Source organism: Lithobates pipiens, unplaced genomic scaffold, assembly GCF_037356315.1.
Source record: "Lithobates pipiens isolate NorthernLeopardFrog02 unplaced genomic scaffold, aLitPip1_a1.2 Scaffold_19, whole genome shotgun sequence".
NCBI lineage: Eukaryota > Metazoa > Chordata > Amphibia > Anura > Ranidae > Lithobates > Lithobates pipiens.
Genome location: NW_027507764.1, coordinates 354962209 through 354986437, shown reverse-complemented (window position 1 = coordinate 354986437; position 24229 = coordinate 354962209). Strand labels below are relative to the sequence as shown.

General features: G+C 42.5%; 1 protein-coding gene across 6 annotated transcripts in view; it reads right to left on the bottom strand.

Moving 5' to 3' along the window:
- HIVEP1 (HIVEP zinc finger 1) overlaps positions 1-24229 on the bottom strand; it is a 257685-nt gene that overhangs the window by 135743 nt on the left and 97713 nt on the right. The window contains exon 1 of one of the 6 annotated variants that reach the window (XM_077492203.1): positions 13801-13960. The exons of the other annotated variants lie outside the window; for them this stretch is intronic. Within the exon in view, the coding sequence (XP_077348329.1) occupies positions 13801-13825 (25 nt within the window). The 5' untranslated portion in view covers positions 13826-13960. Of the gene's footprint in view, positions 1-13800; positions 13961-24229 lie in introns of those variants that run through there. 6 annotated transcript variants of the gene reach the window in all.

Sequence of the window (24229 nt, the reverse complement as noted above, 5' to 3'; positions counted from 1 at the left end):
CATAATGGGCTACTATGCAATGCATAGTAGCCCATTATGCTTTACCTTTGCAGGGAGACAAAGGAGAAGTAAACCCATCAAGGTTTACTTCCTCTTTAAGGGCTGTGCACACGGGCCGAAAATCAGGGGCATCGGCCGGTTCAATAGAAACCGGCCAACATTCAGCCCATGTGTACGGCAGCTGGTCGGTCTGACAAAAGCCAGCCAATCGGCCGGCTTCTGTCAAAGGGGCATGACTGAAAAAGGTCTCCCGATCGTCATCTGATCAGCGCTGACTTGTGTGTTCTTGTGGGAGGACCAATCCCCTGTCAGAACACAATAGATCAGCAGAGGAGATCGCTGTAGGAACATTGCATAGTTAGTAGAGTGGCTCCTTCTGAGCTCTTCAGTTTTTTTCATTCAGCCCACAGGGATTGAACAAAAACACATTGTGTGTACCAGGCTTTACTGTGATGAGCAGCCTATAGCCTCCTGCACAACTGTTATGCCGCATACACACGACTGGAATTTTCAGGCAGACTAGGTCCGATGGAATAAGTCCGTTGGACATTCCGATCATCATAATTCAATCGTTTTTCATAAAAAAATAAAAAATAAAATAAAAATCAGACGGACCTAGAAATAAAACATTTTTCAAATCTGTCCGACGGACTCAATTCCTATCGGGAAAACCCTTCGTCTGTATGCTGGTCTGACGGACCAAAAACGATGCAAGGAAATCTATTGAACTTCCTTTTTTAGTCCCGTCTTACGTCATCACATTCAAAAGGAACGGACTTTCGAACAGACTTAGTCCATTTGTGTGTGGGCAAGTCCGTTCGTTGGGAAATCCGCCGGAACTCCAACGAAAGTCCATCGGGAAGACTGCCGTGTGTACGCGGCATTAGGCATACAGGCATTTATTTTTACTGATGTTAATGCAGCCCATTGTTTTTAATGTGCCTGTACACAGGCGTGTAAACAGGCATGTTGCATATGTATTTTATGTTTGTACACATGTATAAATGCAAATACGCATGTACGACACATCCCAACAAAAGCTCCAATTTGTATGCATGATAACGTGCAAATGTGAGCAGTTAATACACTGGCAGGAATCTGATGTTCGTGCATCTGTACAGTCTACAAGTAGTAGTACCCTAAATCACCAATGTGATTTCATAGTGTGACCATAGCTCTACTTTAAATAACATCCCATATGTTTTGTGCACACCTTGACAAAGCCTAGTCAGTGTCTTCAATAAAATACACACAAAATAAAATACTCCATTTACTTTTATAATCCAGAACCCTGTAAAAGTACAAATGGCTGATTCAACATGAAGCAATTTGACCATAAGGATTTACGGGCTCCATAAAAAGGGTCATGCTTGAGGTTGTAAATATTTGAAATGTAAATAGCAATGTTGCATAACCATGTAATTTCGCTGTTAAATCTTAGGCAGCCATTTCTGCAGGAAATCCAAATGCCAAGCCAGTGGAAGTTGTATGATTTTTTTTATGTGGTTTAGTGGTTTGCCAAGATAAGTGGCACTACATGGCTGGCTCATGTTATAAAAAGATGAATTCCACAAGTGCAGAAGTATAAACAGAAGACCACGAGTATGCATGCCAAAGAACAGAATACAAACAGAAAATCCTCGCAATGAAAAATACTGCGTCTCCAACATCCTGTGTTCATAAGAGTGTCATATACCGGGAACCAAAATATCAGACCATCTGTTCAAAAGCAGCTGCCTATTTCCAGAAAATTTTAGACTGCAAACATAAAACATACACAAGGGAAAAAAAAAAAAAAAAACATCCTTTTTTAAAAATAACATGAACAAAGAAGAAAAGCGCCATTGATGTTAATGAGTTTTACTAGCGATATCATACTGACCTACAGTTCAAGAGAAAATTCCCAATAAATACATATCTCTGGATAATGACACAGCCATACTGCAAGCTGCAGCAAAATCTGAACGGAAGAGTCTCACAGTCCAGGGATTATTGCTAAATACCACTAAGGATGTAGCTATGAGGACAGCAATTCACTGCATTGTATGCAATGGCTAGACAGGGTCATGACTACACAGAAACAAAACATTCCGGTATACTATTTATACCGTTACATGACCATATCCACTGTCACTACCGAATAAATCCAAATAGTGGCAGTGGGCCCCTCTGAAAGAAATAAGTCCTTATGTCACTCCTCAGAGTCTACAAGGCCGAAGCCGTAGCTAACATATAGTCAGAAAAAAAGAAAGTAAAGAGACTTTTCCCCTGCTGTTTCCGAAACCTAAGGTAGCTACTTTTCTTTTTTCCTGGTGTTGGTACGCAAGTTAAAAGCGGGACACAACAGCAGGGGAAAAGTCTCTTTTCTTTCTTTTTTTCTCAATTATTTTCCGTCTGAATTTCTGATGGAAAAAGTCCAATAGAGCCCACACACGATCGGATTTTCCGACAATATAATCCGATCTGACCTTTCCTGTTGGAATTTCCAACCATATGTACAAGGCATTAGAAGTGCCTCTCTTCACTTTTATACTCCGTGGTGACATGACGCTACTAAGACATCGCTTGTATATCAAGACCAAAATTTATTTACAAATTGTCTTGCAAAACGCTTTCAAACCACGTTACTCTCAAACCAAGGTTTTACTGTACAATATTACTTTTTTTCTATACAGTTGACAGATTTACAATGAAACATTTATTCTAGACATAAACAGAATGCATACACACTTCTAGGGAAGGGCCTAAACAATGTATTAATTACACTTCTAATCCAAAATACGTAAAACTACTATAGTACAACAGATCGGCTACAGGTGGAATGTATAAGGAAATATAACATTCTTCATATGGTCTTGCCAATCTATAAACCCATTTTGCATTTCTCTCTAAAAAGCCAGCTTATAAAGCTCAGTAGCTCAAGCTGAAATAAATACACATGAAGTTATATCTGAAGGGGCAAGAAGAAAAGCACCAGGCAGATTGTGTAAATTCCTGAAGTGATTTTTATTAGAAGTCTGTAAATCCAATGCTCAATATTCACATGTTTTTTCTGTATTTACAGCCATTATTTAGATATAAAAGATTGAATATTTATTGTACTTTTATATAATCTTTAATAGCCAAGATGAAGGCGAAAGTCCAAAACCATGTTAGCTTATTACAGTATGAGCCTTCTCGTGAAATTCATTCCTCCTTAAACCATTAGCTGATCCAGGATATGAGCTGACCTATGGCCGTTACCCTCCGGAGAGCTGCCTAAAGGAAATTCCTTCCTCTACATTATTACTCAACTAAAGCGTCTATTAGAACAAACGATCCAGCACCTCACGCACCTTCACCTTCCGATGCATGGACTGAGGAGGAAGTCTTCCCAGAATTACACTATGGAAGTACAATAAAGATGTGAACCCGTAATCATTTTCCTTATTTCTCCTAAATACCACCAGATGTGATCTGAGGGTCATCTTCCCCTTGTATACTATACTTGACGCCACCATGGAACAATGTTCTCTGTACAACATAACAGAGGTCTAACTTTCTGGTAAAAGGACTCATAAGTATTAAGTAATAAGTATTCATACCAACACTAGAGCTGCACGATTCTGGCTAAAATAAGAATCACGATTTTTGCTTAGAAGATAGATCATGATTTTCTCACGATTCTCGCGGCGTAACATCATCTTTCACATTAAAACAAAACAAAAAAAATGGGCTAACTTTACTGTTTCATTTTTGTTTTTTTATTAATTGAAGTGTATTTTCCCCAAAAAATGCATTTGAAAGACTGCTGGGCAAATACAGTGTGACATAAAAAATTGCAGCAATTGCCATTTTATTCCCTAGGGTCTCTGATAAAAAAAAAAATATATATATATATATATATATATATATATATATATATATATATATATATTAATATGTTTGGGGGTTCCAAGTAATTTTCTAGCAAAAAAACATTGGTTCTAAACTTGGCAGATTGCCCGGGATGCTTTCTCTCCACTTGTTTATATGAAAGAATCGCCTACTCTCAGCGGGAGAGATCGTCAGGGGGGGTGAATCGAGATCTCAATTTTTTAACGATTAATCGTGCAGCTCTAACCAACACCAAAACCTCATCCAAAATATAAACCGTAGCCGTACAATGGCATGGGCAGTCAACTGTCCAACAGCCTGAACTCCCTGTTACCAATCAACTTTAACTGATAAATAAATACAGTTTTGTATGCAGGTATGGACAAAACCCTGCTCAGATTTCTTCTTCAGCTATAATCAGATCAAGTGTTTGATTATTAATAATGACCATAAAACATTCTCCTATTTAGTAGATGTAAGGTCTGCATAATATTTTGTAATCGCATTCAAGAAGATGAGAAAATGTAGCGTGTGTTTGGTAATGACTGCTTTTATTGATCATGATGTCTATGAAGAGCGAACATTTTACAAAGTATTCTTGCTGAAATCCAGAAAATTACAGACAGTTCACAACCCTTTCCTCACAACTAGAAATGTCTGCCAAGCTAGTGCAAATATACTTGGAAGATCCGGGTCTACACAGTAATGTGGAACTTCACCCAAAAAAAGAAGTTCCACTTTAAGGCTTCCTCTCCCCCCCCCCCCCCCCCCCCTCCTCCTCCGCTTTTGCCAATTTTTTTCTTTTGGCGGGTACCTGTTCCCACTTCCGCTCGGAATCCCTAGGCAATCAGAACGGAAGTTCGTCTTAATACCTCCCTCCCTGCAGTTTTCTGGGACACGTCACATTCATTTTCAGAAAAACAATGACTGGAGCTCCTCTTTAAACTCACAATGTTAACTGAAACTGTACATCTATCCAAAGATAAGGAAAAAATTGTGTCTAAAGTGGGGGAGTGTTAGAACCCCTGTCAGGTTTTACTGCTATCTGGGGTTATGTCAGAATAATTTGCCCTTATTTCCTGTCCTGCTGTGTAATAGAGCTGCACGATTCTGGCCAAATTAAACATTTTTTTTTCTTAGAATAAAAAGGACACGATTCTCATGATGTAAAATCTTTCACATTATACAAAAAAATTGGACTAACTTTACTGGTTAGTTTTTTTTTGTTTTTTTTTATTCATTAACCACTTCAATACCAGGCACTTAAACACCTTCCTGCCCAGACCAATTTTGAGCTTTCAGCGCTGTCGCACTTTGAATGACAATTGCGCGGTCATGCTACACTGTACCCAAATGAAATTTTTATCATTTTTTCCCCACAAATAGAGCTTTCTTTGGTGGTATTTGATCACCTCTACGGTTTTTATTTTTTATTTTTTTATTCAAATAAAAAAATACCGAAAATTTTGAAAAAAAATATGTTTTTTTTTTGTTTCAGTTTCAAAACTTTGTAAATAAGTACGTTTTCTACTTCACTGATGGGCACTGATGGGGCTACACTGATGGGCACCAATGATGTGGCACCAATGAAGTGGCACTGATGAGGTGGCATTGATGGACACTGATATGTGGCACTGATAGGTGGCACTGATGGGCACTGATAGGCGGCACTGATGGGTGGCACTGATGGGCGGCACGGATGGGCGGCACGGATGGGCACTGATAGGTGGTACGAATTGGCACTGATAGGCGGCACAAATTGGCATGGATGGGCGGCACAGATGGGCATGGATAGGCGGCACAGATGGGCATGGATAGGCGGCACAGATGGGCATGGATAGGCGGCACTGATAGGTGGCACGGATGGGCACTGATAGGCGGCACAGGTGGGCACTCATAAGCGGCACAGGTGGGCACTCATAGGCGGCACAGGTGGGCACTCATAGGCGGCACAGGTGGGCACTCATAGGCGGCATTGGTGTTATACTGTACTAATGGATGCCAATCAGTGCCAAACAATAATGCATGCCAATCAGTGATGCCCATTGTGGGCACTGATTGGCATCCATTGTGGCACTGACTGGCATCCCTGGTGGTCTAGGGAGGATTACCTTTAGCTGGGCATCCCTGGTGGTCTGGTGGCGTCCCTGGTGGTCCAGTGTGGGTATCCTCGGGGGGGCTGTGCTGATAATCGATCAGCACAGACCCCCCCCTGTCAGAGGAGCAGCCGATCGGCTCTCCTCTACTGTGTGTAGGAAAAGCCGATCACCGGCTCTTCCTATTTACACTGTGATCAGCCGTGATTGGAAACGGCTGATCACGTGGTAAAGAGTCTCCGTCGGAGACTCTTTACCGAGATTGTAGTTGCCGGGTGTCAGACTGGCACCCCGCAACAACGATCGCCGCGATGCACGCCCAGCGGCTCATAATCCTGATCACGTCATATGACGTCCGATCAGGATTATGCAACCACTTTGCCACCGTCAATTGCCTATAGGGCGGGCGGCAAGCGGTTAAAGTAATTTAAAAAAATTGCATTTGAAAGACCACTGTGCAAATAAAGTGTGACATAAAATATTGCAACAACCACCATTTTATTCTCTAGGGTCTCTACAAAAAAAAAAATTATATATTTTTTAACCACTTCAATACAGGGCACTTTCGCCCCCTTCCTTCCCAGTCCAATTTTCAGCTTTCATCGCTCTAGCGCTTTCAGTGACAATTGCGCGGTCGTGTTACACTGTACCCAAATGAAATTTTTATCATTTTGTTTGCACAAATAGAGCTTTATTTTGGTGGTATTTATTCACGACTCTTTTTTTTTTTGTGACATAATCGCAAAAAAGCGGAAATTTGGAAAAAAAAACAATATTTTCTTTTTTCTATTTTAAAAGAAATCCAATAAAATCAAATTTTGCCATAAATTTAAGCCAAAATGTATTCTGCTACATGTTTTTGGTAAAAAAAATTCCGTTAAGTGTATAATAATTGGTTTGTGTGATCATGGACATATGTACGCAAATGATCATGTACATATGTGTGCAGGTGATCACGTACATATGTGTGCAGATAATCATTGGGACATGTGATTTTAGTGGGACATATGTGGGGGACATGTTTTTATTATTAGGGACATGTGTTTTTATTATTTGGGGACATGTATGTTTTGGGGACATGTGTGGGGACATGTATGTGTTTATACTGTGTGGTGTGTTAACTGTGTGGTGATTTGTGTGTACACTAGACTGGTGATCAGTGAGTAAAAAGCTGTAAAAAACAGCTCATACTCACTGATCATCAGCCGGCTGCAGCGATCTGCTCTCCTCTCCTCAGCGATGACTTCTGTGTGAGGAGAGGAGGAGCCGATTGCCTAGCAACCGGCTGTTTGTTTACATCACATGACGGCCGTGATTGGACACGGCCGTCATGTGATCAGGAGGGCCAATCACAGAGTCCTCCTGCCGATCTGAGATGCACCGTGTCCGGGTGACACGGGCGCATCGGGATCGCGCCGCTGCGGTGTGAAAAAAAAAAAAAACATGTCAGCGGGTTTACTACCGCTTTAACTTGAAACCAGCAAATGTCAGAAAAAGGTTTCGTTTTTAAGTGGTTACATATTTCTCACTTACACAGAAGTCTACTCCACTGACAAATTGTTACAATGTTTACACTTAAGTTTCACTGCTAAAGACTGTTGTGATTCTTGGCAGACTGCCCAGATTTTCTGTTCCTTTCTTTTGATGGCTGTGGCTTCAGAAGAGCAGAGAGAATTTTTTGCATAGCAAGAATCGTGAAATGCTTTTTTTCAAGATCGCCACGGGGAGAAAAATTGCAATAACGATTTTTGACGATTAATCGTGCAGCTCTACTGTGTAATAACGTTTTTATTTCGGATGATTCTTAATCCATTTTCCTGATGACGTGCGCATGCGTGAAATGCATATAAGAGGCTTGAGACACACATTCTTAGGAGCTCTTGCGCTCAGCTGGGTTTTTTTGGAACGCACAGCGCTTGTCACAGAGCGGATGGAACGAATTTCACAGATCCCTGAGCTGCAAACCTGTTGATGCCTTACAAAGACTGTATATATGTGCAAAACACAATTGTTTTAAGAATCATCCGAAATAAAAACATTACATGATCATCTGCCTCTCTGTGGAAGAATGGTGGAGTCGTCTTTGTGGCGCCTGTGATTGGGAAAGGCGAAGATTGATTGGATTAAGTTGACTTATCGATTGAAGGGCAAGATTCATACAGCTCCATACATGCTTAATGGTCACTTGCTGGCCAAATGTTTCTGGTGAACGCAACTGATTATCTCACTTTGGGTGGAGCACTGTTTCTTTGAATATTGGAGCATCATATTTGACAGACACAACGGTGTTGGAGTTTATAATTATTGGACTATTTATACACAGAACTTTATTTTTAATATTTCACAATATTTTCCTATTTTTTGCTTTTGTTACAATTATTAAAAAATAAATAAAGTCATGGCCTAATTGGTTTCTATTTATGGTTTAATATCATTTAGAAATGTTATATATGAATTACAGTTTTGTAATATTGATACGGTAGCGCCTTTTTTCTCTAAAATATCTGTCAGATTTATATTGCCGTCTGTGTCCCTGTTGCAGATTCTCCCTCATTTGCTGTCTGGTAAAACCGTTGTCAGCAGGGCAGGAAAGGAATTTGAATCTCTATTCTAGCCTAAAATAGAAATAAAAGTTTTGGTTTGATGTACGTATATTTTAAAGGATAGGTTCACACCTAGGCATTTTTATGCTTTTGTATTTTGCAGATTTGCAATACAGAACGTATTTCATAGGAAAAACATGTTAAAGTGGTTGTAAACCCTTTACAACCACTTTATACTACAGGCAAGCCTATAATTAGGCTTACCTGTAGCTACACTGGATATCTCCTAAACCTGCATGGTTTAGGAGATATCCCTGTATTTGCATGTGCCAATGTCATTGGCACATGCACACTTAAAGCAGAAGTCCCAAAAAGAAAAAAAAATGTTTTTTTTTTAAAAGTTAGCAGCTACAACTACTGCAGCTGCTGACTTTTAAAATAAGGACTCTCACCTGTCGCAGGGTCCAGCGATGTCAGCACCCGAGACCAAACCGTCCCTCGGTCCTTGGATGCTGCCGCCACCATTTTTGATAAGGGGATCGGGAAATTAAGCCTTGCGGCTTCACTTTCCGGTTCCCTACTGCACACGTGCGAGTTGTGCAATCCGAATGGTCCTTGCTGTCTCTGGGACCCGTGTGTGTGCCAGCAGACAGCGTGGGGGGACAGACTCCCGTGTGAGTCTATGACCGGAAGTGTGTGCAAATACCTGTCTTAGACAGGTATCTGCACCCCCCTCCCCCCTGAAAGGTGCCAACTGTGACACCGGAGGGAGTGAGGGTTCCGAAAAGCGGAGGTTAAATTTTTGTGTGAACCTCCGCTTTAAGTAAACTGAAGCAATGGCACGTACATGCCGTTGCTTCAGTTATACTGTGCCGTTACTGGCGGCTCCCCCGCGAATGCACCGGAGTGACGTCATTGTGGCTGCGGCCAATCATAGCGCCAGAGCCGCGATACCCAGAAGTAACCCCCAGGAGAGATGTTGGCTGCCGGAATGGTGAACGAGGACCGCTGCGGGGGCTTCGATCTCAGGTAAGTAATTCATAATGAGCTAGTGTGCTATGCATGCTAGCTTATTATGCCTTTGTCTTGCAGTTTTTTTTTTATTTCTTTATAACCACTTTAAATGGACTGACGTGCAAATCTGCAAAATACAAAAAGCACTATAAATGCATAGGTGTGAATCAGGCCTTAGTCAGTACTGCATCCTAGCAGCCTCTAGAAAAAACAATTAATACTGCCCAGGGTAGCACAGGCTCCAGGGTGAGGACAGGAACTGACATCATTCAAATGCCAGGTTTGGTCCTGAATTCAGTGTATGCACCAAACCATAATAGCAGAAAGTACAGCTAAATAAATAATAGGCTCTCACCCCCCCCCCCCCCCCCCCATCATTACCTGTTATATCAGAGGTACTCTTTAACACTGATCTTATTTGCAGAAAGAAGAGGCATGTGCTACTAATTTCTAAGACAAATGTCACTAACGTTAGTTCTTGTGTACATAGAGGATTTACCTGCATTTATATTTTATTTTGTTTGCTATGTGTGCTCTTAGCAATATAGTGAATGAAGCTCCAGGGATATTGTACATAGAGGGAAAACAAGAGAAGGGAAAGCACTAACAAATACTGTTTACTGAGCGAGTTCTATTTCAGTGAACAGAGCTCAATACAAACGGCTATGTACAGGAGTTCCTAAGAAATGTGTGTAACTATGACATCACCCTGACTTCAGTTTCCTTCACATTCTTTTACTGCAAGAAGTGGACCCATAAGAGACAAACCTAACTGCGTCAGAGAGCCGGCAAAACTGCCCAACTAAGAGAACGCCTTCTGGATTTCCATGAATTCCTTCCCAGGTATCTAGCAGTTATTTCCCATATTTATATGGTTTCTATGTAACACAAGCAGCAACTGGAAAGCTGGGCATCGGATAGGAATAAAAAAGAAAACAGCGAAGAGGAGAAAGTAATAGGCATTCATGTGCGAAGGAAATGTACTAAGCAGAGCGGAGTGATGCAATATTCGAGCCAAAGGGGTCGATTTACTAAAACTGGAGAGGGCAAAATCTGGTGCAGCTCAGCATAGAAACCAATCAGCTTCCAGGTTTTTTATTTTTTTTCTCAAAGCTTGGGCACACATCTAGGCGTCCCGGAAACGTGGGCAGAATCACCACGATTCTGCCTGCGAAACCAAATCATGGCAGATCGTGGGCTGCCCTTGCGATCCCCATCACTTCCATTGGCACCCAAATCCCGGTACGATTTTGCCACGATTGTCGCCTGACGAATCACTGTAAAACAGAATCGCAGTACACCTGTCGCCCAAAAGAAGTTCAGTGATCAGGATCGTGAGCAGAAAAGACCAGGGACACCTAGATGTGAAAGGAGCCTTAATTCAACAAGCTGATTGGCTACCATGCACAGCTGCACCAGATTTTGTATTCTCCAGTTTTAGTAAATCAACACCAAAGACTATTCTAAACCCGGAACTCAATCCTCCCTTTACTTCTGCTGCATACAAATCCAACAGCCTATGTATAACCAGATTTTTTCTTTTAACTTGGAAGAGCGTGTAGAAGGATGAAAGCAATTGCAATTTTTGTTTTTTTTGTTTATTTGTTAATAACATGTTATACTTATCTGCTGTGTGCAATTGTTTATATTTTATTTATATATATATATATATATATATATATAGATATAGATTATATAGATATATCTATAGAGATATATATAGATATATATATATAATTTGGGGGTTCTAAGTAATTTTCTAGCAAAAAAATTTATTTGACTTGAAACCAACAAATGTCAGAAAAAGGTTTAGTGTTTAAGTGGTTAAACTTCCCTCATTTACACAGCAAAATGTATTCCTTTGATCTAAAGGACAAATTGTTACAATGTTTATACTTAAGTTCCACTGCTAAAGAATGTTGTGATTCTTGACAGACTGTCTGTTTTTTTTTCCCCCCCTCTTTCTTTTGATGACTGTGGGCTTTAGCAGAGCAGAGAGGATTCTCTGCATAGAAAGAATCGTGAAATACTTTGCCAAAATCGCAACAGGGAAAAATTCATGATAACGATTCTTAATGATTAATCGTGCAGCTCTTATAGTCAGCATTGTAAAAAGGAGAAACGACTCTCCCCAGAGGGGACACGGACAGCAATAAAATGTAAGCAGAGGGTCCAATTTATCATTACTCCGGATGGAAAACTTTAACCGCTTGCTGTCTGCCCTATGGCAGTTTTACTGCTACAGTATGGCAACTGTGCGCCGCATCATGTACAGTTGTGCTCATAAGTTTACATACCCTGGTAGAATTTATGATTTCTTGGCCATTTTTCAGAGAATATGAATGATAACACAAAAACTTTTCTTTCACTTGTGCTTAGTGTTTGGCTGAAGCCATTTATTATCAGTCAACTGTGTTTACTCTTTTTAAATCATAATAGCGACAGAAAATACCCAAATGATCCTGGTCAAAAGTTTACCCCAGTTCTTAATACCATGTATTCCCCTCTTTAACATCAATGACAGCTTGAAGTCTTTTGGGGTATTTGTGGGTGAGGCTCTTTGTCTTCTCAGATGGTAAAGCTGCCCATTCCTCTTGGGAGCACAACTGTATATACACACGCACGCACACACACACGCACACACACACACACGTGCTCCCCGTACCTACCTCTGGGTAAGGGGAACGCTGCTGCCAGCTTGCTTCCGCTGTGATTACACACAGTGGAAGCCGATAAGCGGATGCCGGGTACTCGATGTCCGCCGGCACCCACGGATCTTCAGACAGAGACACAGAACTGTGATCTACCTATGTAAACAAGGCAGATCACGGTCTTAACAGGTGGCAAGGGATGGAGTTTGTGTCCCTGTAAAGCATGTAATAAAGTCCTCTAGTAAAAGCACCTCACACAGTATAGTAAAACACTGGCTAGGCACACAATCCTTTGATCGCCCCTGTTGTTAACTCCCTTCCCAGCCAGTATCATTAGTACAGTGACAGTGCATATTTTTTTAGCACTGATCACTATATAAGGTGTCACTGGTCCTCAAAAAGTGTCAAAAGTGTAAGTCCCACTATAAGTCGCTGATTTCCACCATTACATTACTAAAAAGAAAAATATATACAAAATATCCCATAGTTTGTAGATGCTTTAACTTTTTCTGTACAAAAAAAATTTAAGAATAAAATCTGAATTAAAAAAAGTTTAAAAAATGTTTGCGCAAACCAATCAATACCACAAATATGTAGCAGAATACATACTGGCCTGAATTGATGAAGAAATATTGTTGTTTTTTTTTTTTTTTTTTATATTTTGGGGTCAAAATTGTTGGTCTTTTTTTGTTTGTATGCAGTGGTGATCAAATACCACCAAAAGAAACCTCTATTGGGGGGGTAACATCAATTTCATAGTGAAGTGCTGTATCACAAAAATGGCCTAAAGTGTGTGTGTGTGGGGGGGGGGGGGTAATCTTCCAAAGGTCAAGTGGTTAAAGTAGAAATAAAGGCAAGACCTTTTTTTCCTTTCATTTTGGATAAGTAAGGGAGGGTTGTCACCTCTGTCAAGCTTTTGCCATCTGTTTGCAAAACTGAAAGTGAGAGGAAATCCTTCCATTGTGTTGTCACCATTGGAAGCTTTCTCCTCTAATGTTGTTCTGGGGACAACTCAAACTGTGGGATTCTCTTTCACTTTCACTCTCAGTGAAAATGATCAAATGGGGTGAATCTTTCTAATGGGGTCACAGACAGCAATAAAAACTGACAGGTGTTATAACCCATCTCCACTTTATCCAATAGGAAAAGTTGTGTCACACAATAATAAACACGGCTGATATGTAAGCGACTAATAGTTGCGATCAGAACAGAAATCCAAAAGAAAATATGATATTGTCCCAAAGAGTGTGTCTATCTGTCTGCCATACTTCCTTGGAAGTGACACAATATCACAATATCTAATGACAGGAGAGATGCACCCAGAACAACCAATCAGAAATCAGCCCGCTGACAGCTGTAGCAGATCTGTGTGTGTGTGTGATGATCGGTGTCGGGGATGAGAGTGTTAATCGGCGGGGACTCCAGTGTTTCCTCATACAAGTGAAGTAATGAGGGATTTCCAAACTCTTTCACAATCTCACTTCCGCACAGGGCCATGGAGGCCGATCATGAACGGAGAACCCCCCCGGGGGGTGAGTGGACGGTGTTGGGGACACCGATCGCCCCCCTTTCCCCTCCCTCCCGGCGTGCTGACAGCTGGTGTCCCCGATCCCAGAAATGCCGGAGATCCGGTGATCTTACCGCAGATCGGCTGAGGTCGGGTCATCCCCGCTCTGTGCCCGGGCTAGTGTTGTGATCGGCGGATGAGAGGCGCACACGTAATCTCTCTTCGGCTTAGGGAACCTAGGAATCCACCCCCGCTATCTCTCCATAGCAACAGTCGCTACACCGGGGCCACCCCCTGCCTGACGCAAGCAGCCAGAGCCTGGGAGTCAGCCAGGAGGACACTGCATGTCAGCAGTCACAACAACTTCCCCGATCACACAATATGACAACCTTCCTGGAATCCACCTGCCATTTACAGGGACATCATTTCAAGGACAACTCCAACTTTTGAAAAAAAAAAATACTAATCATAAATTTTGCAAAAACGTGCATTTATTATTATTATTATTATTTGTATTGGAGTGTGCAAAGCAGTGCAGCCACAACCCATGGATGACAGTGCAATGTTCTGTGGCTCCTGCAGACTCTTCCTCCAGCCCCTGATCCCTACCAAATACAGAGCTGGAGAAGTAGAAATAGACTCCCTTGTAGAGTGACCACACCTGGGCTCCATTCAGAACTACGCCCCCTCTGGGGAAGATGAGAGTTGTAGTCATTCCATTTGCAGCTTCCTGGGGTCTCCAAACTATGGCCCTCCAGTTATTCAGGAACTACAATTCCCATCAAGCCTAGTCATGTCTGTGAGGCCGGGTTCACACTATAACCCACTGCGGATCGCACAGGAGTGCTGTGCGTCTCTGTTCCCCGGTTCAGGGACGAATCGGAGCCAATTCTATGCCGGAATTCAGCCCCGAAACTGAGTCAAAGACGCACAGCGTTTTTCTGCAGTGCGTTCCACAGCCACAACGGAGATATGTGAACCGGCTCCATTGGGAGACAGTCACATTCTCCTGCTATGCGAATTAATTCGCATAGGTGTGAACCCGGCCTTAATGTCAGAGCTTTACAATGCCTCATGGGTAGGGATGAGCTCTGGCGTGTTCGCACACTCCATGTGCAGAGCCTGCCAGGAAGTCGGCGCAGCGCTAATTACAGGCAGTGAGACATTGCCCAATCTCTGCAGCCGCGTACCGGGACAATGTCTCACTGCCTGTGATTAGCACAGCGCCAACTTCCTGGCGAGCTCTGCATGTGGAGTGTGCGAACAATCCAGAGCTCCTCCTTACTCATGGGACGTGTAGTTCCACAACAGCTGGAGGGCCGTAGTTGGGAAATCCATGTGTGTAGAATGGCACGGCTAGGCAGCCAGAGCCACATACAGCCACACCCTGTGGAGGCTGGTGCTCAATTTTTTTTTTGGGGGGGGGGGGGGGGGGGGGACAGGCACAAACAAACTGAAATATTAAGATGTTAGTAATGCAGGACTGTAAATAGCCATTTATCAGGTGATTCTGTATAATTATTACTAGATAATAATGTGCCCATCAAATGCAGCCTCACTGTGCCCATCAATTGGAGCCCCACTGTGCCCATCATATGCAGCCTCACTGTGCCTGTCACAGTAGGCCAATCACATCCACATTTCAAGTAAAAGAAAATAAAACCACTTAACATAAGGCACCCTCATCAGAGCCCTCTTTTACATCAGATGTCCCTATCAGAGACCCCCTTTACATTAGATGTCACCATCAGTGTCACCCTTTACATTAGATGTCCCCATCAGTGTGTCCCTTCACATCAGATGTTCCCATCAGTGTCTCCCTTCACATCAGATGTCCCCATTAGAGTCCTCCTTTACATCAGATGTCACCATCAGAGTTCACCTTGACATTAGATGTCCAATGTCCCCCCTTGTACTCACAGCAAGTCACCTGTCATCACCCTTTAACCAGCCGATATGGGTCAGAGAAACCGGAAGTGAAGGCACAGGACCCGCCAATCACACACCACAGCAGGGAACAATGCTATAGAGGGAGCATTCAGGGCGCAGAGCTCAGAACCCCGAGGACTTACTAAATGAAGCCAATAGAGCTTCCTGTTTGCAATCACGTCATGTTTCCCATAGTAGCTGTATGTCTGGCGCCCTGCACACACTTAATGGGCCAATATTTTTTTTTTTTCTTTTTTTTTTTCAGTGATTGCAGCATGTTATGCTTCATTTTTTTATGATGAGTAGCTCCCCTATGGGCAGGCCACCACTGGCCGCACCGATTTTTAAAAAAGCGGATAACAGAGGTCCCCCATTTATATATTTGGGGGAGCAGGTTTTTTTTGGGGGGGGTGTACTATGAAGTATGAAACATGGTCTGTAAGCTAGCTGTTAAAGCAGTAGTAAACCACAAAAAAATAAAAACTGGGCCCTTGCAGGTAAGACTAACCTTAAAAAAAGGGGGGATGACGTCATTACACGCACGTGAGTCACAGCACAGCTCTGTCAATGGACGGCATGCCATTCATTGAGAGCACAATGCACATGCGTCAATGACAATACCGTCTGCTACTAAAGTAAATATCTTCTAAACAGTGCAAATTTAGGAGATATTTACTGTACCCACAGCAAAGCCTATAGTCTTACCTGTAGGTATAAATAAAAAAGAAGAGTTTACTACTGCTTTAAAGCAGATCCAAACCCAATCACTAATAAAGTCCAGAAATACTCACTTTGCTCCAGCAACATGACATCCACCAGCTCCCTTACCGGTTCTGGCACCTTTCCCATGGGCCTTTTCTGGGTGCAGGGTATTTGGCAATATGGGTTTCTCGGCCGCTAACAGGGGGGGGTAAACCTGCCCCACTAGGGGCCGAACACTGCTGCTAACACGACAGTAAAGTGGCGCTAAAAATAGCGCAGTTTTACCGTCTGCACCCACACCACCCCGGTGTGAAAGGGGCCTTACACTGCCTTGAAAAAGTATTCATACCACTTGAAATTTTCCACATTTTGTCATGTTACCAAAAATGTAAAATGTATTTTATTGGGATTTTATGTGATAGACCAACACAAAGTGGCACATAATTGTGATATATGATAAATGGTTTTCAATTTTTTTTACTAATATATATCTAAAAAGTGTGGAGTACATTTGTAGTCAGCCCCCCCCCCTGAGTCAATACTTTGTAGAACCACCTTTCACTGCAATTGCAGCTGAAAGTCTTTTTGGGGATGTCTCTACCAGCTTTGCACATCTAGAGAGTGACATTTTTGCCCATTCTTCTTTGCAAAATAGCTCAAGCTCTGTCAGATTAGATGGACAGCGTCTGAACAATAATTTTCAATTCTTGCTACAGATTTTCAATTGGATTTAGGTCTGGACTTTGACACATGAATATGCTTTGATCTAAACCATTCCATTGTAGCTCTGGCTGTATGTTTAGGGTCGTTGTCCTGCTGGAAGGTGGTGAACCTCCACCCCAGTCTCACGTCTTTTGCAGACTCAAATGCCATGTACACACGGTCGGACATTCCGACAACAAAATCCATCAGATTTTTTTCAGACGGAACGATCTGATCGCACATTTTCCATCGGAAAGTCCGACTGTGTGTACAGGGCATAACCAGTTTTCTTCTAAGATTGTTCTGTATTTGGCTCCACCCATTTTCCCATCAACTCTGACAAGTTTCCCTGTCCTTGCTGAAGAAAAGAATTCCCACAATATGATGCTGCCACCACCATGTTTCACGGTAGGGATGGTGTGTTCAGGGTGATGTGCTGTGTTAGTTTTCCCCCACATAAAGCATTTAGCTTTTTTGGACAAAATTTTCAATTTTGGTCTCATCTAACCAGAGCACCTTCTACATGTTTGTTGTGTCTTCCACATGGCTTCTCACAAACTGCAAACAAGACCTCTTATGGCTTTCTTTTCAAGGGGTGGGAGGTATTATCAGAATATGGAAGGCTTCTAATAAAGGGCCTCCAAGTACAGCATTTCCATGTGAATAAGGGGTGCATAGTACCCCTCGTTCACAAAAAAAAATGTCCCTCATTGTAAATCCATCTTTAAATCACAAAGAAAAAAAAAGGACCATGTAATTGAATGGGTTGGATGACATCAGTGGTTGGTAATGATGTGTAGACTGAGATCTGTCACCTTTGTCCGCGTTAGGCTCGGTTCACACAGGGGCGACTTGTCCAGGCGACTTTGCCGCCTGACAAGTCGCGCCCCGTTCTGTACTACGGAACCGTTCCAATAGGAGCGACTCAAGTCGCTCCGACTTAGAAAAAAGGTTCCTCTACTACTTTTGCGGCGACTTTGGGCGACTTGCATTGACTTCTATACAGAAGTCGTTTTGCAAGTCGCCGCTGAGGTCGCGGCGCTGCAAGTCGTGCCGCCTACTGTGTGAACGAGCCTAAACGTTTGTCATTTGGACAAACACTGTATTTAACACAAAGCTCATCCCTAATAAGTATCTATTTAACTTTTTTTCCACATTCTGTACCCATTATATTTATTACCAAGCTCATTCACCTATGCATCAATGTCTGTATTTCATTATGTTTTACAATCACAGTCACATTTGATTATGCGTTTTTCTAAAGTTTTTCTAAAGGCTGAAGGCTTCTTACCTTCATGTGTTGTATGTATGAAGATAAAGAAAAAAAAATCTTCTGTTTGCAGCTCCCCCACCCAGACCCCCCTAATACCAAACACAGAAGTGGGAGCCAATCACATATGGGCCCCTTTCTGAGCCCCTTTCTATGAGTCAATGGACACACAGAACGGGGCTCAAGAGTAAACACACATGAATGTCCCCATAGCAAATGGCTTCCTATGAGGAGAGGTAGAGCCAGAAAGGCCAGCGGGGGACCCCAGAAAATGAGGGTTGGGGCTGCTCTGTGCAAAACCACTGCACAAAGCAGGCGAGTATAACATGTTTAAGATCAAAAATTAAAAAAATCCTTTAGTATTAAACCCAAAAGCAAATATTTATTATATTGCAGCTTACCAATTCTTGTGATGGCTGCATTAGTTTTCTTTGTTTTTCTTTAGTTTATTTTCACCTTGTGATCCATTTGCAGATTGCAATTCAGATCGCAATGGGTTGCCTGTGGACAGCTCTGAGGTGGATGCATGCACAGCAAAAATGGCCTCAGCATGGATGACAGGTCTCTTCTGAATAAGCCCTTAGGCCTGGTTTACACTATTGTGGGTGGTTACGGGTATCGCATTAGTTCCTGCACCCACAGCCACCCATAGCCAAAATGCACTGCTGTTTAAAAACACGCAGGGCTGACATTCATTCTTAAAGGGGTTGTAAAATAATTTTTTTTTTTTTAAATAACAAACATGTTATACTTACCTCCACTGTGCAGCTCGTTTTGCACAGAGTGGCCCCGAACCTGCTCTTCTGGGGTCCCTCGGCGGCTGTCTCGGCTTCCCCCCGCAAGTACTTCTCATATTCATGCGAGCTCCCTTGCATGGTGAGAAGCACTTGCGCGCGCGCTCCCGTGATACAGCCGGCAGCTATAGCCACTCACTGTATAACTCGGCCCGCCCCCCACGCACCACATCATTGGATGTGATTGACAGCAGCGCGAGCCAATGGCTGCGCTGCTTTCAATCCATCCACTCTAGCCAATCAGCGGCCAGGCTGAGCAGCGAAAAGGACGTCGGGGCGAAGGGCGGGACTTTCGAGGGGTCAGGTAAGTAAAACGGGGGGGGGGGGGGGCTTTTTTCACCTTAATGCATAGAATTACAACCCCTTTAATGACATGACGACACATCGAACAACACAGCACACTTGCAGGTGTGGTAACCTCTGGGAAATTGAAAGGCAAAAGCACCATGTGATCCCCCGGCCACTGCATTTTTAAAATGGCGGAGGAACCTTTCGGGCCGCCGTGCCCTTGCAAACCCGGCCCGCACTTGTGTGAACTAGGCCTAAATATGTAACAATACATACAGATATATAACTTTATATGCCAACAGAACTGTTCAGCTAAAACAAGGAAAATTGGCATAATATGAATGGTTTGTAGTATAATGATAGCAGAAAATTCCTCACAGAACATAAACACTCGTTTTTTTCTTACTGCTCACATGTGACTGAACAAATTATGACAGCATTGAGGCTTCTAGTGAAACAACAACAGCTGTTTGTAGATTCTTCTTGGACCTTCCTCCACTTACAGCATATGTAATACAAATGCTCCAAAGCATCATTTCAACCTTTACTAGCTAGTCTCGTTTTTACTATGGGTAAGACTGGCCCAATGCTGGCAAATGTTTGCAAGCTACACATCCAGTTCTAGCACATGTTGCAACGATAGACTGCAAGTGTAAAAAAAACATGATCTCCATAAACTCGGAATAGACGCGTGCTCCATCAGAAAGTCGTCCAAGTCAATGACCACTGTTGGGCAGGTCCTGATAATGCAACAATTGGAGCCTACACACTCAGATCTCCCACAGCCCTTTGCACTGTGTAATATTGTAATAAGGTTACAATTTTTTTTTAATTCAAAGCTAAGCCCTGGTATACACTACTGCACCCTGGGCTCTGCATGTAGGCAGCACATTCATTTGAATGGGCTGCCCTAACCACAGAAAGACAGAAGACAGTCCCTGGCCTTTTTTCTTCATTGCACTGCACCAAGCCGCATTTGCTGCAACACCATGCGATTTGGAGGATGCAAAACTGTGCTGTGTTTGCCAATGTATGGGGGTGCCAATATCAATTAAGGGCACCCCTGCATACCTGCTAAAGAGCAGCGTGTTTGCCTGCGGCTCGTGAAAGCACAAAATTATGCACACAATTCCAGCCTGCACTCATGTGAACTTAGGTTAAGTTCATACTAGTAAATTTCAAAGCAGACTTGCTTTGACCCAAATCCAGGCCAGGAACAGGAGGAGGAGGATTTCTTGGACCAAAAATTGATTGCTTTATTAATCGTGATCAATTATGTCATATGCCTTTGCTGCGGGAGCTCCAGGAGAGTAATTCAGATGTTTTTTCGGAATTATCTCCGGATAACGGACCCCTGCTTTCACCAACTCTTGGCATTGTTGACCCCCTATATTAAGAAGCAGGACACATGCATGAGACTTTTATTTTATTTTTTGGTTGAATAATGATTTGATTTGTTATATTTTCTATATTTTTGGATGCATAGAATGCACTTTTTTAGTTAAGTTCTATTGGCATTTAATGCACAATAAAAAATTGTGGAGAATAATACTTGGCTATGTGTTTTACTTCAAATTACAGTTTGGGAGTAGGCAATTACATTTAAAAAAATACAATGTAAAATTGACAAGGAACACCAACAGTGTATCTTTGATCTTAAAAACTACAGGATAATGGTGTTGTGGTAACTTGCCCCAAAAAAAAAAAAAAAGCATAATATTATTCTTGATATCACTGCAATAACTCAATCAGTATCACCAGCAAAGCAGCTTCATTATTATCCCATTAAAGAAGAAGAGAATTGTGTGCTGCATTTCGAGATTACATAATTTGCCATGTCACGAATGTTAATTCTCCATTACGCTAGTTTACAAGACCAACTGCTTCTGTCTTGTCCTTGCTTCCGAGCATGTGTGTTTGTACTTTGGACTTTTGTCCGACAGACTTGTGTACAAACGCTCACAAAATCTGACAATAGACATTTGTCCACGGAAAATTTTAAAACCGGTCATCCAACATTTGTCCGCGGAAAATCCGACAATTGTCCGATGGAGCGTACAAACAGTCAGATTTTCCACCAACAGCCGGTCATCACACATTTCCCATTGGAAAATATGATCGTGTATACGTGGCTTAAGATTCAGTTTACATTAGTGCAATTTCTCTTGAATCTGCCATTGTGTTGCAATGCACGACAATGGATATCACATTCACTCTGGTGCCTGTTCACACCAAAGCAACATGATGCACTGCAATTTTTTTTTTTATGTGCAGGTGAAGTGCATTTTTACCATATAGATTTCATGTCTGTTTCACACTAGTGCGATTCAGTCTTGAGTCACACAGAATCACATGACAATGAAAATCATATTATTCTCTGTTCCTATCAATGCAGCACAGCGCGTTTTTGAAAAAAGGTATGGTGCTATTTTGGCGCAACTGCAGTGGGACTTGATTCCATAGACTTCAATGGAACACTAAAAGCGCATGTACATGCATTTTTGACACGTTTTTGCAGGTTAAGGTTTCTTAACAACCTGAATCAAAAAAACACATTATAATCATATCAAAAACGCAACCAAGTTGTACTACATAATTGCACTGAAAACTGGATCAAATCACAGCTGCACTAGTATGAAACTAGAGAGCACATAAAAAAAATGCATGCACATTTGTTTTTGATGCTTTTCTGGTGCATTTTTGGCAGGGTTCTTTGCTTAACCTTTACAGAATAAAAAAAAAAAACTCACAAAGTATGAAAATGCATCAAAAGGTTGTGTTAAAAAGTGAATTACATAAATGCACTAAAAAATGCATGATTATGCAGCAGCACTAGTGAGAACCTAGGCTTACCCCCACCTTGACTGTAAACAATTTGTAAAGAAAGTGAGGAAAGGTGAGGAGCTGCTCCTCGGGTGGTGTGGTGCCTCAACAAAGGCGAGGGGTAGGATTTACAATGCAGTAGGCATGAGGCAAAAAAAGTCCACCACAAGAAGCCTTCCTGTCACTGGTGGCTCCTGGAACTACTTGGACCAACTACAGTAACCTTTGACTGCAAACTGGGAAAGGAAACAGATTGCCTCCCTATGGGAGTCTCAACTAAATGCTAAGGGTGCATTGTAATTCTTTCTATTTTCCATCAGTGCACTGCAGTTTAAATGTGGGCTTGAGTGCCGGTTCACACTGCAGCGATGTGGGAACCCTGGCAATCCACTGCGGGTTCCCGCATCGCATGTCTCCCCAGGGCAGTTGACATTCGCATAGGACAGTGTAAATTAAAAGTTAATGATACCCCCAAATCCGTTTGCATATCGCAGTGCAATCTGCAAATTTCGGACAGGAATCAGATCGCATGGGTGTGAACACCCATGCGATCCGATTCTGCTGCAGTCCAAAAAAGGGTCCTATGCGAGTTTGGTCCGAATGCGATGCAAATTCAGCCATACTATCTGTACACCTGAAATCGCATCACACAGAGATCACGTCATTTGCGCTGCAGTGTGGTGCGCATCATATGCGATGTCAGACATCGCACCAGTGGAAACCAGCTCTTAAGGTAAGTTGCAAGGGCCCATTTATGCATTAATGTTTTGCGCTGTCATACAACACAGGCATGACTGGGCCCCAAGGCACTGACCTGGGAGAAGTATACAGGTAGGAGTTCTCACTCTTCTGATTAGAACAATAAAATCCTTTGTACCTCACATCGCAGGTTTTCCTTTATCCTTTCATTGGCAACCGCATTATCTGGAACACAATGAAATCACAGTGTTGCTAAGAACGTGACTGCCATTGCTCAATAGCATACTACTCCAATCTCCCAGTTCAAGAGACCCTACCACCAGGCAGCACAGTGGTTTAGTGATCTCAACCATGACATTACCTGCATGGAGTTTGCATGTTCTTTTTGTACTTGTTTGGGTTTCCTCCAGGTACTCGGTTTTCCAACCACACTCCAAAAGATATACTGGTAGGTTAATTGGTTTATGTCTAAATTGGCCCTTTTATGTTTATGTATAAATGTGCGGTACAGACAAAGTGGAGTTCCAGGCTTTTTATGTTTATTAAAAGTCAGCAGCTACAAAAAGTGTAGTTGCTGACTTTTAATAAACAGACACTTACCTGTTCCACAGTCCAGCGATGCGGCCAAATGGAGTGCCGCTCCTCTCCCCCTCCTCTGTGCCAGCGCCTCCATTTCTACTCTGGGCACCCGGCTGTGATAGCTTTCGGCTTCACGGCCGGGCATGCACGACGCATGCGCGAGTCGCGCTGTGCTCCCAGAGTGGACAGACGATCTCCTAGGACCTGTCATGGACAGGAGATCGCCTAGAGGGAGGGGCCGCCTAAGGCGAAAGGAGGAGTCCCCTTGGCGGTCCCTGGGTGGAAGGAGGAAGTGGGACAGGAAGTCTCCCTCCTAACGAAGCCCCCCCCCCCCCCAAAAAAAAAGACATGCCAAATGTGCCATGTAAGGGGGCATGGAGTGCTTAAAGTGGAAGTTAATTTTTGGTGGAACTCCGCTTTAAGACCATAAGCTACTTAGAGGGCAGAGACTGGTGTGAATGTGCAATATATGTGTGGTCTTAATTGTAGATGATATGAAAATACCAGAAATAAACAACTGAATAAAATGTAACTTAGACATTTTGTTTACCTGTAAAAGCTACCCTTGTGTAGACACTCAAAAATAACTGCACCCTGTAGTGTTCCTCTTCTCACTTTCCTCAGTTGCCAAATTAATGTTTATGCTGGGAAGTGAGGGGAGGAGCTGGGCCAGTACAGACAGTAATTCAGAGAGAGTTATAACTTACAAGAAGGGAGGGGGCTGTGCCAAGGAACTGAGTCTTCTGAAGTAGTCAAATTTTCCTAAGTCTGTTACAC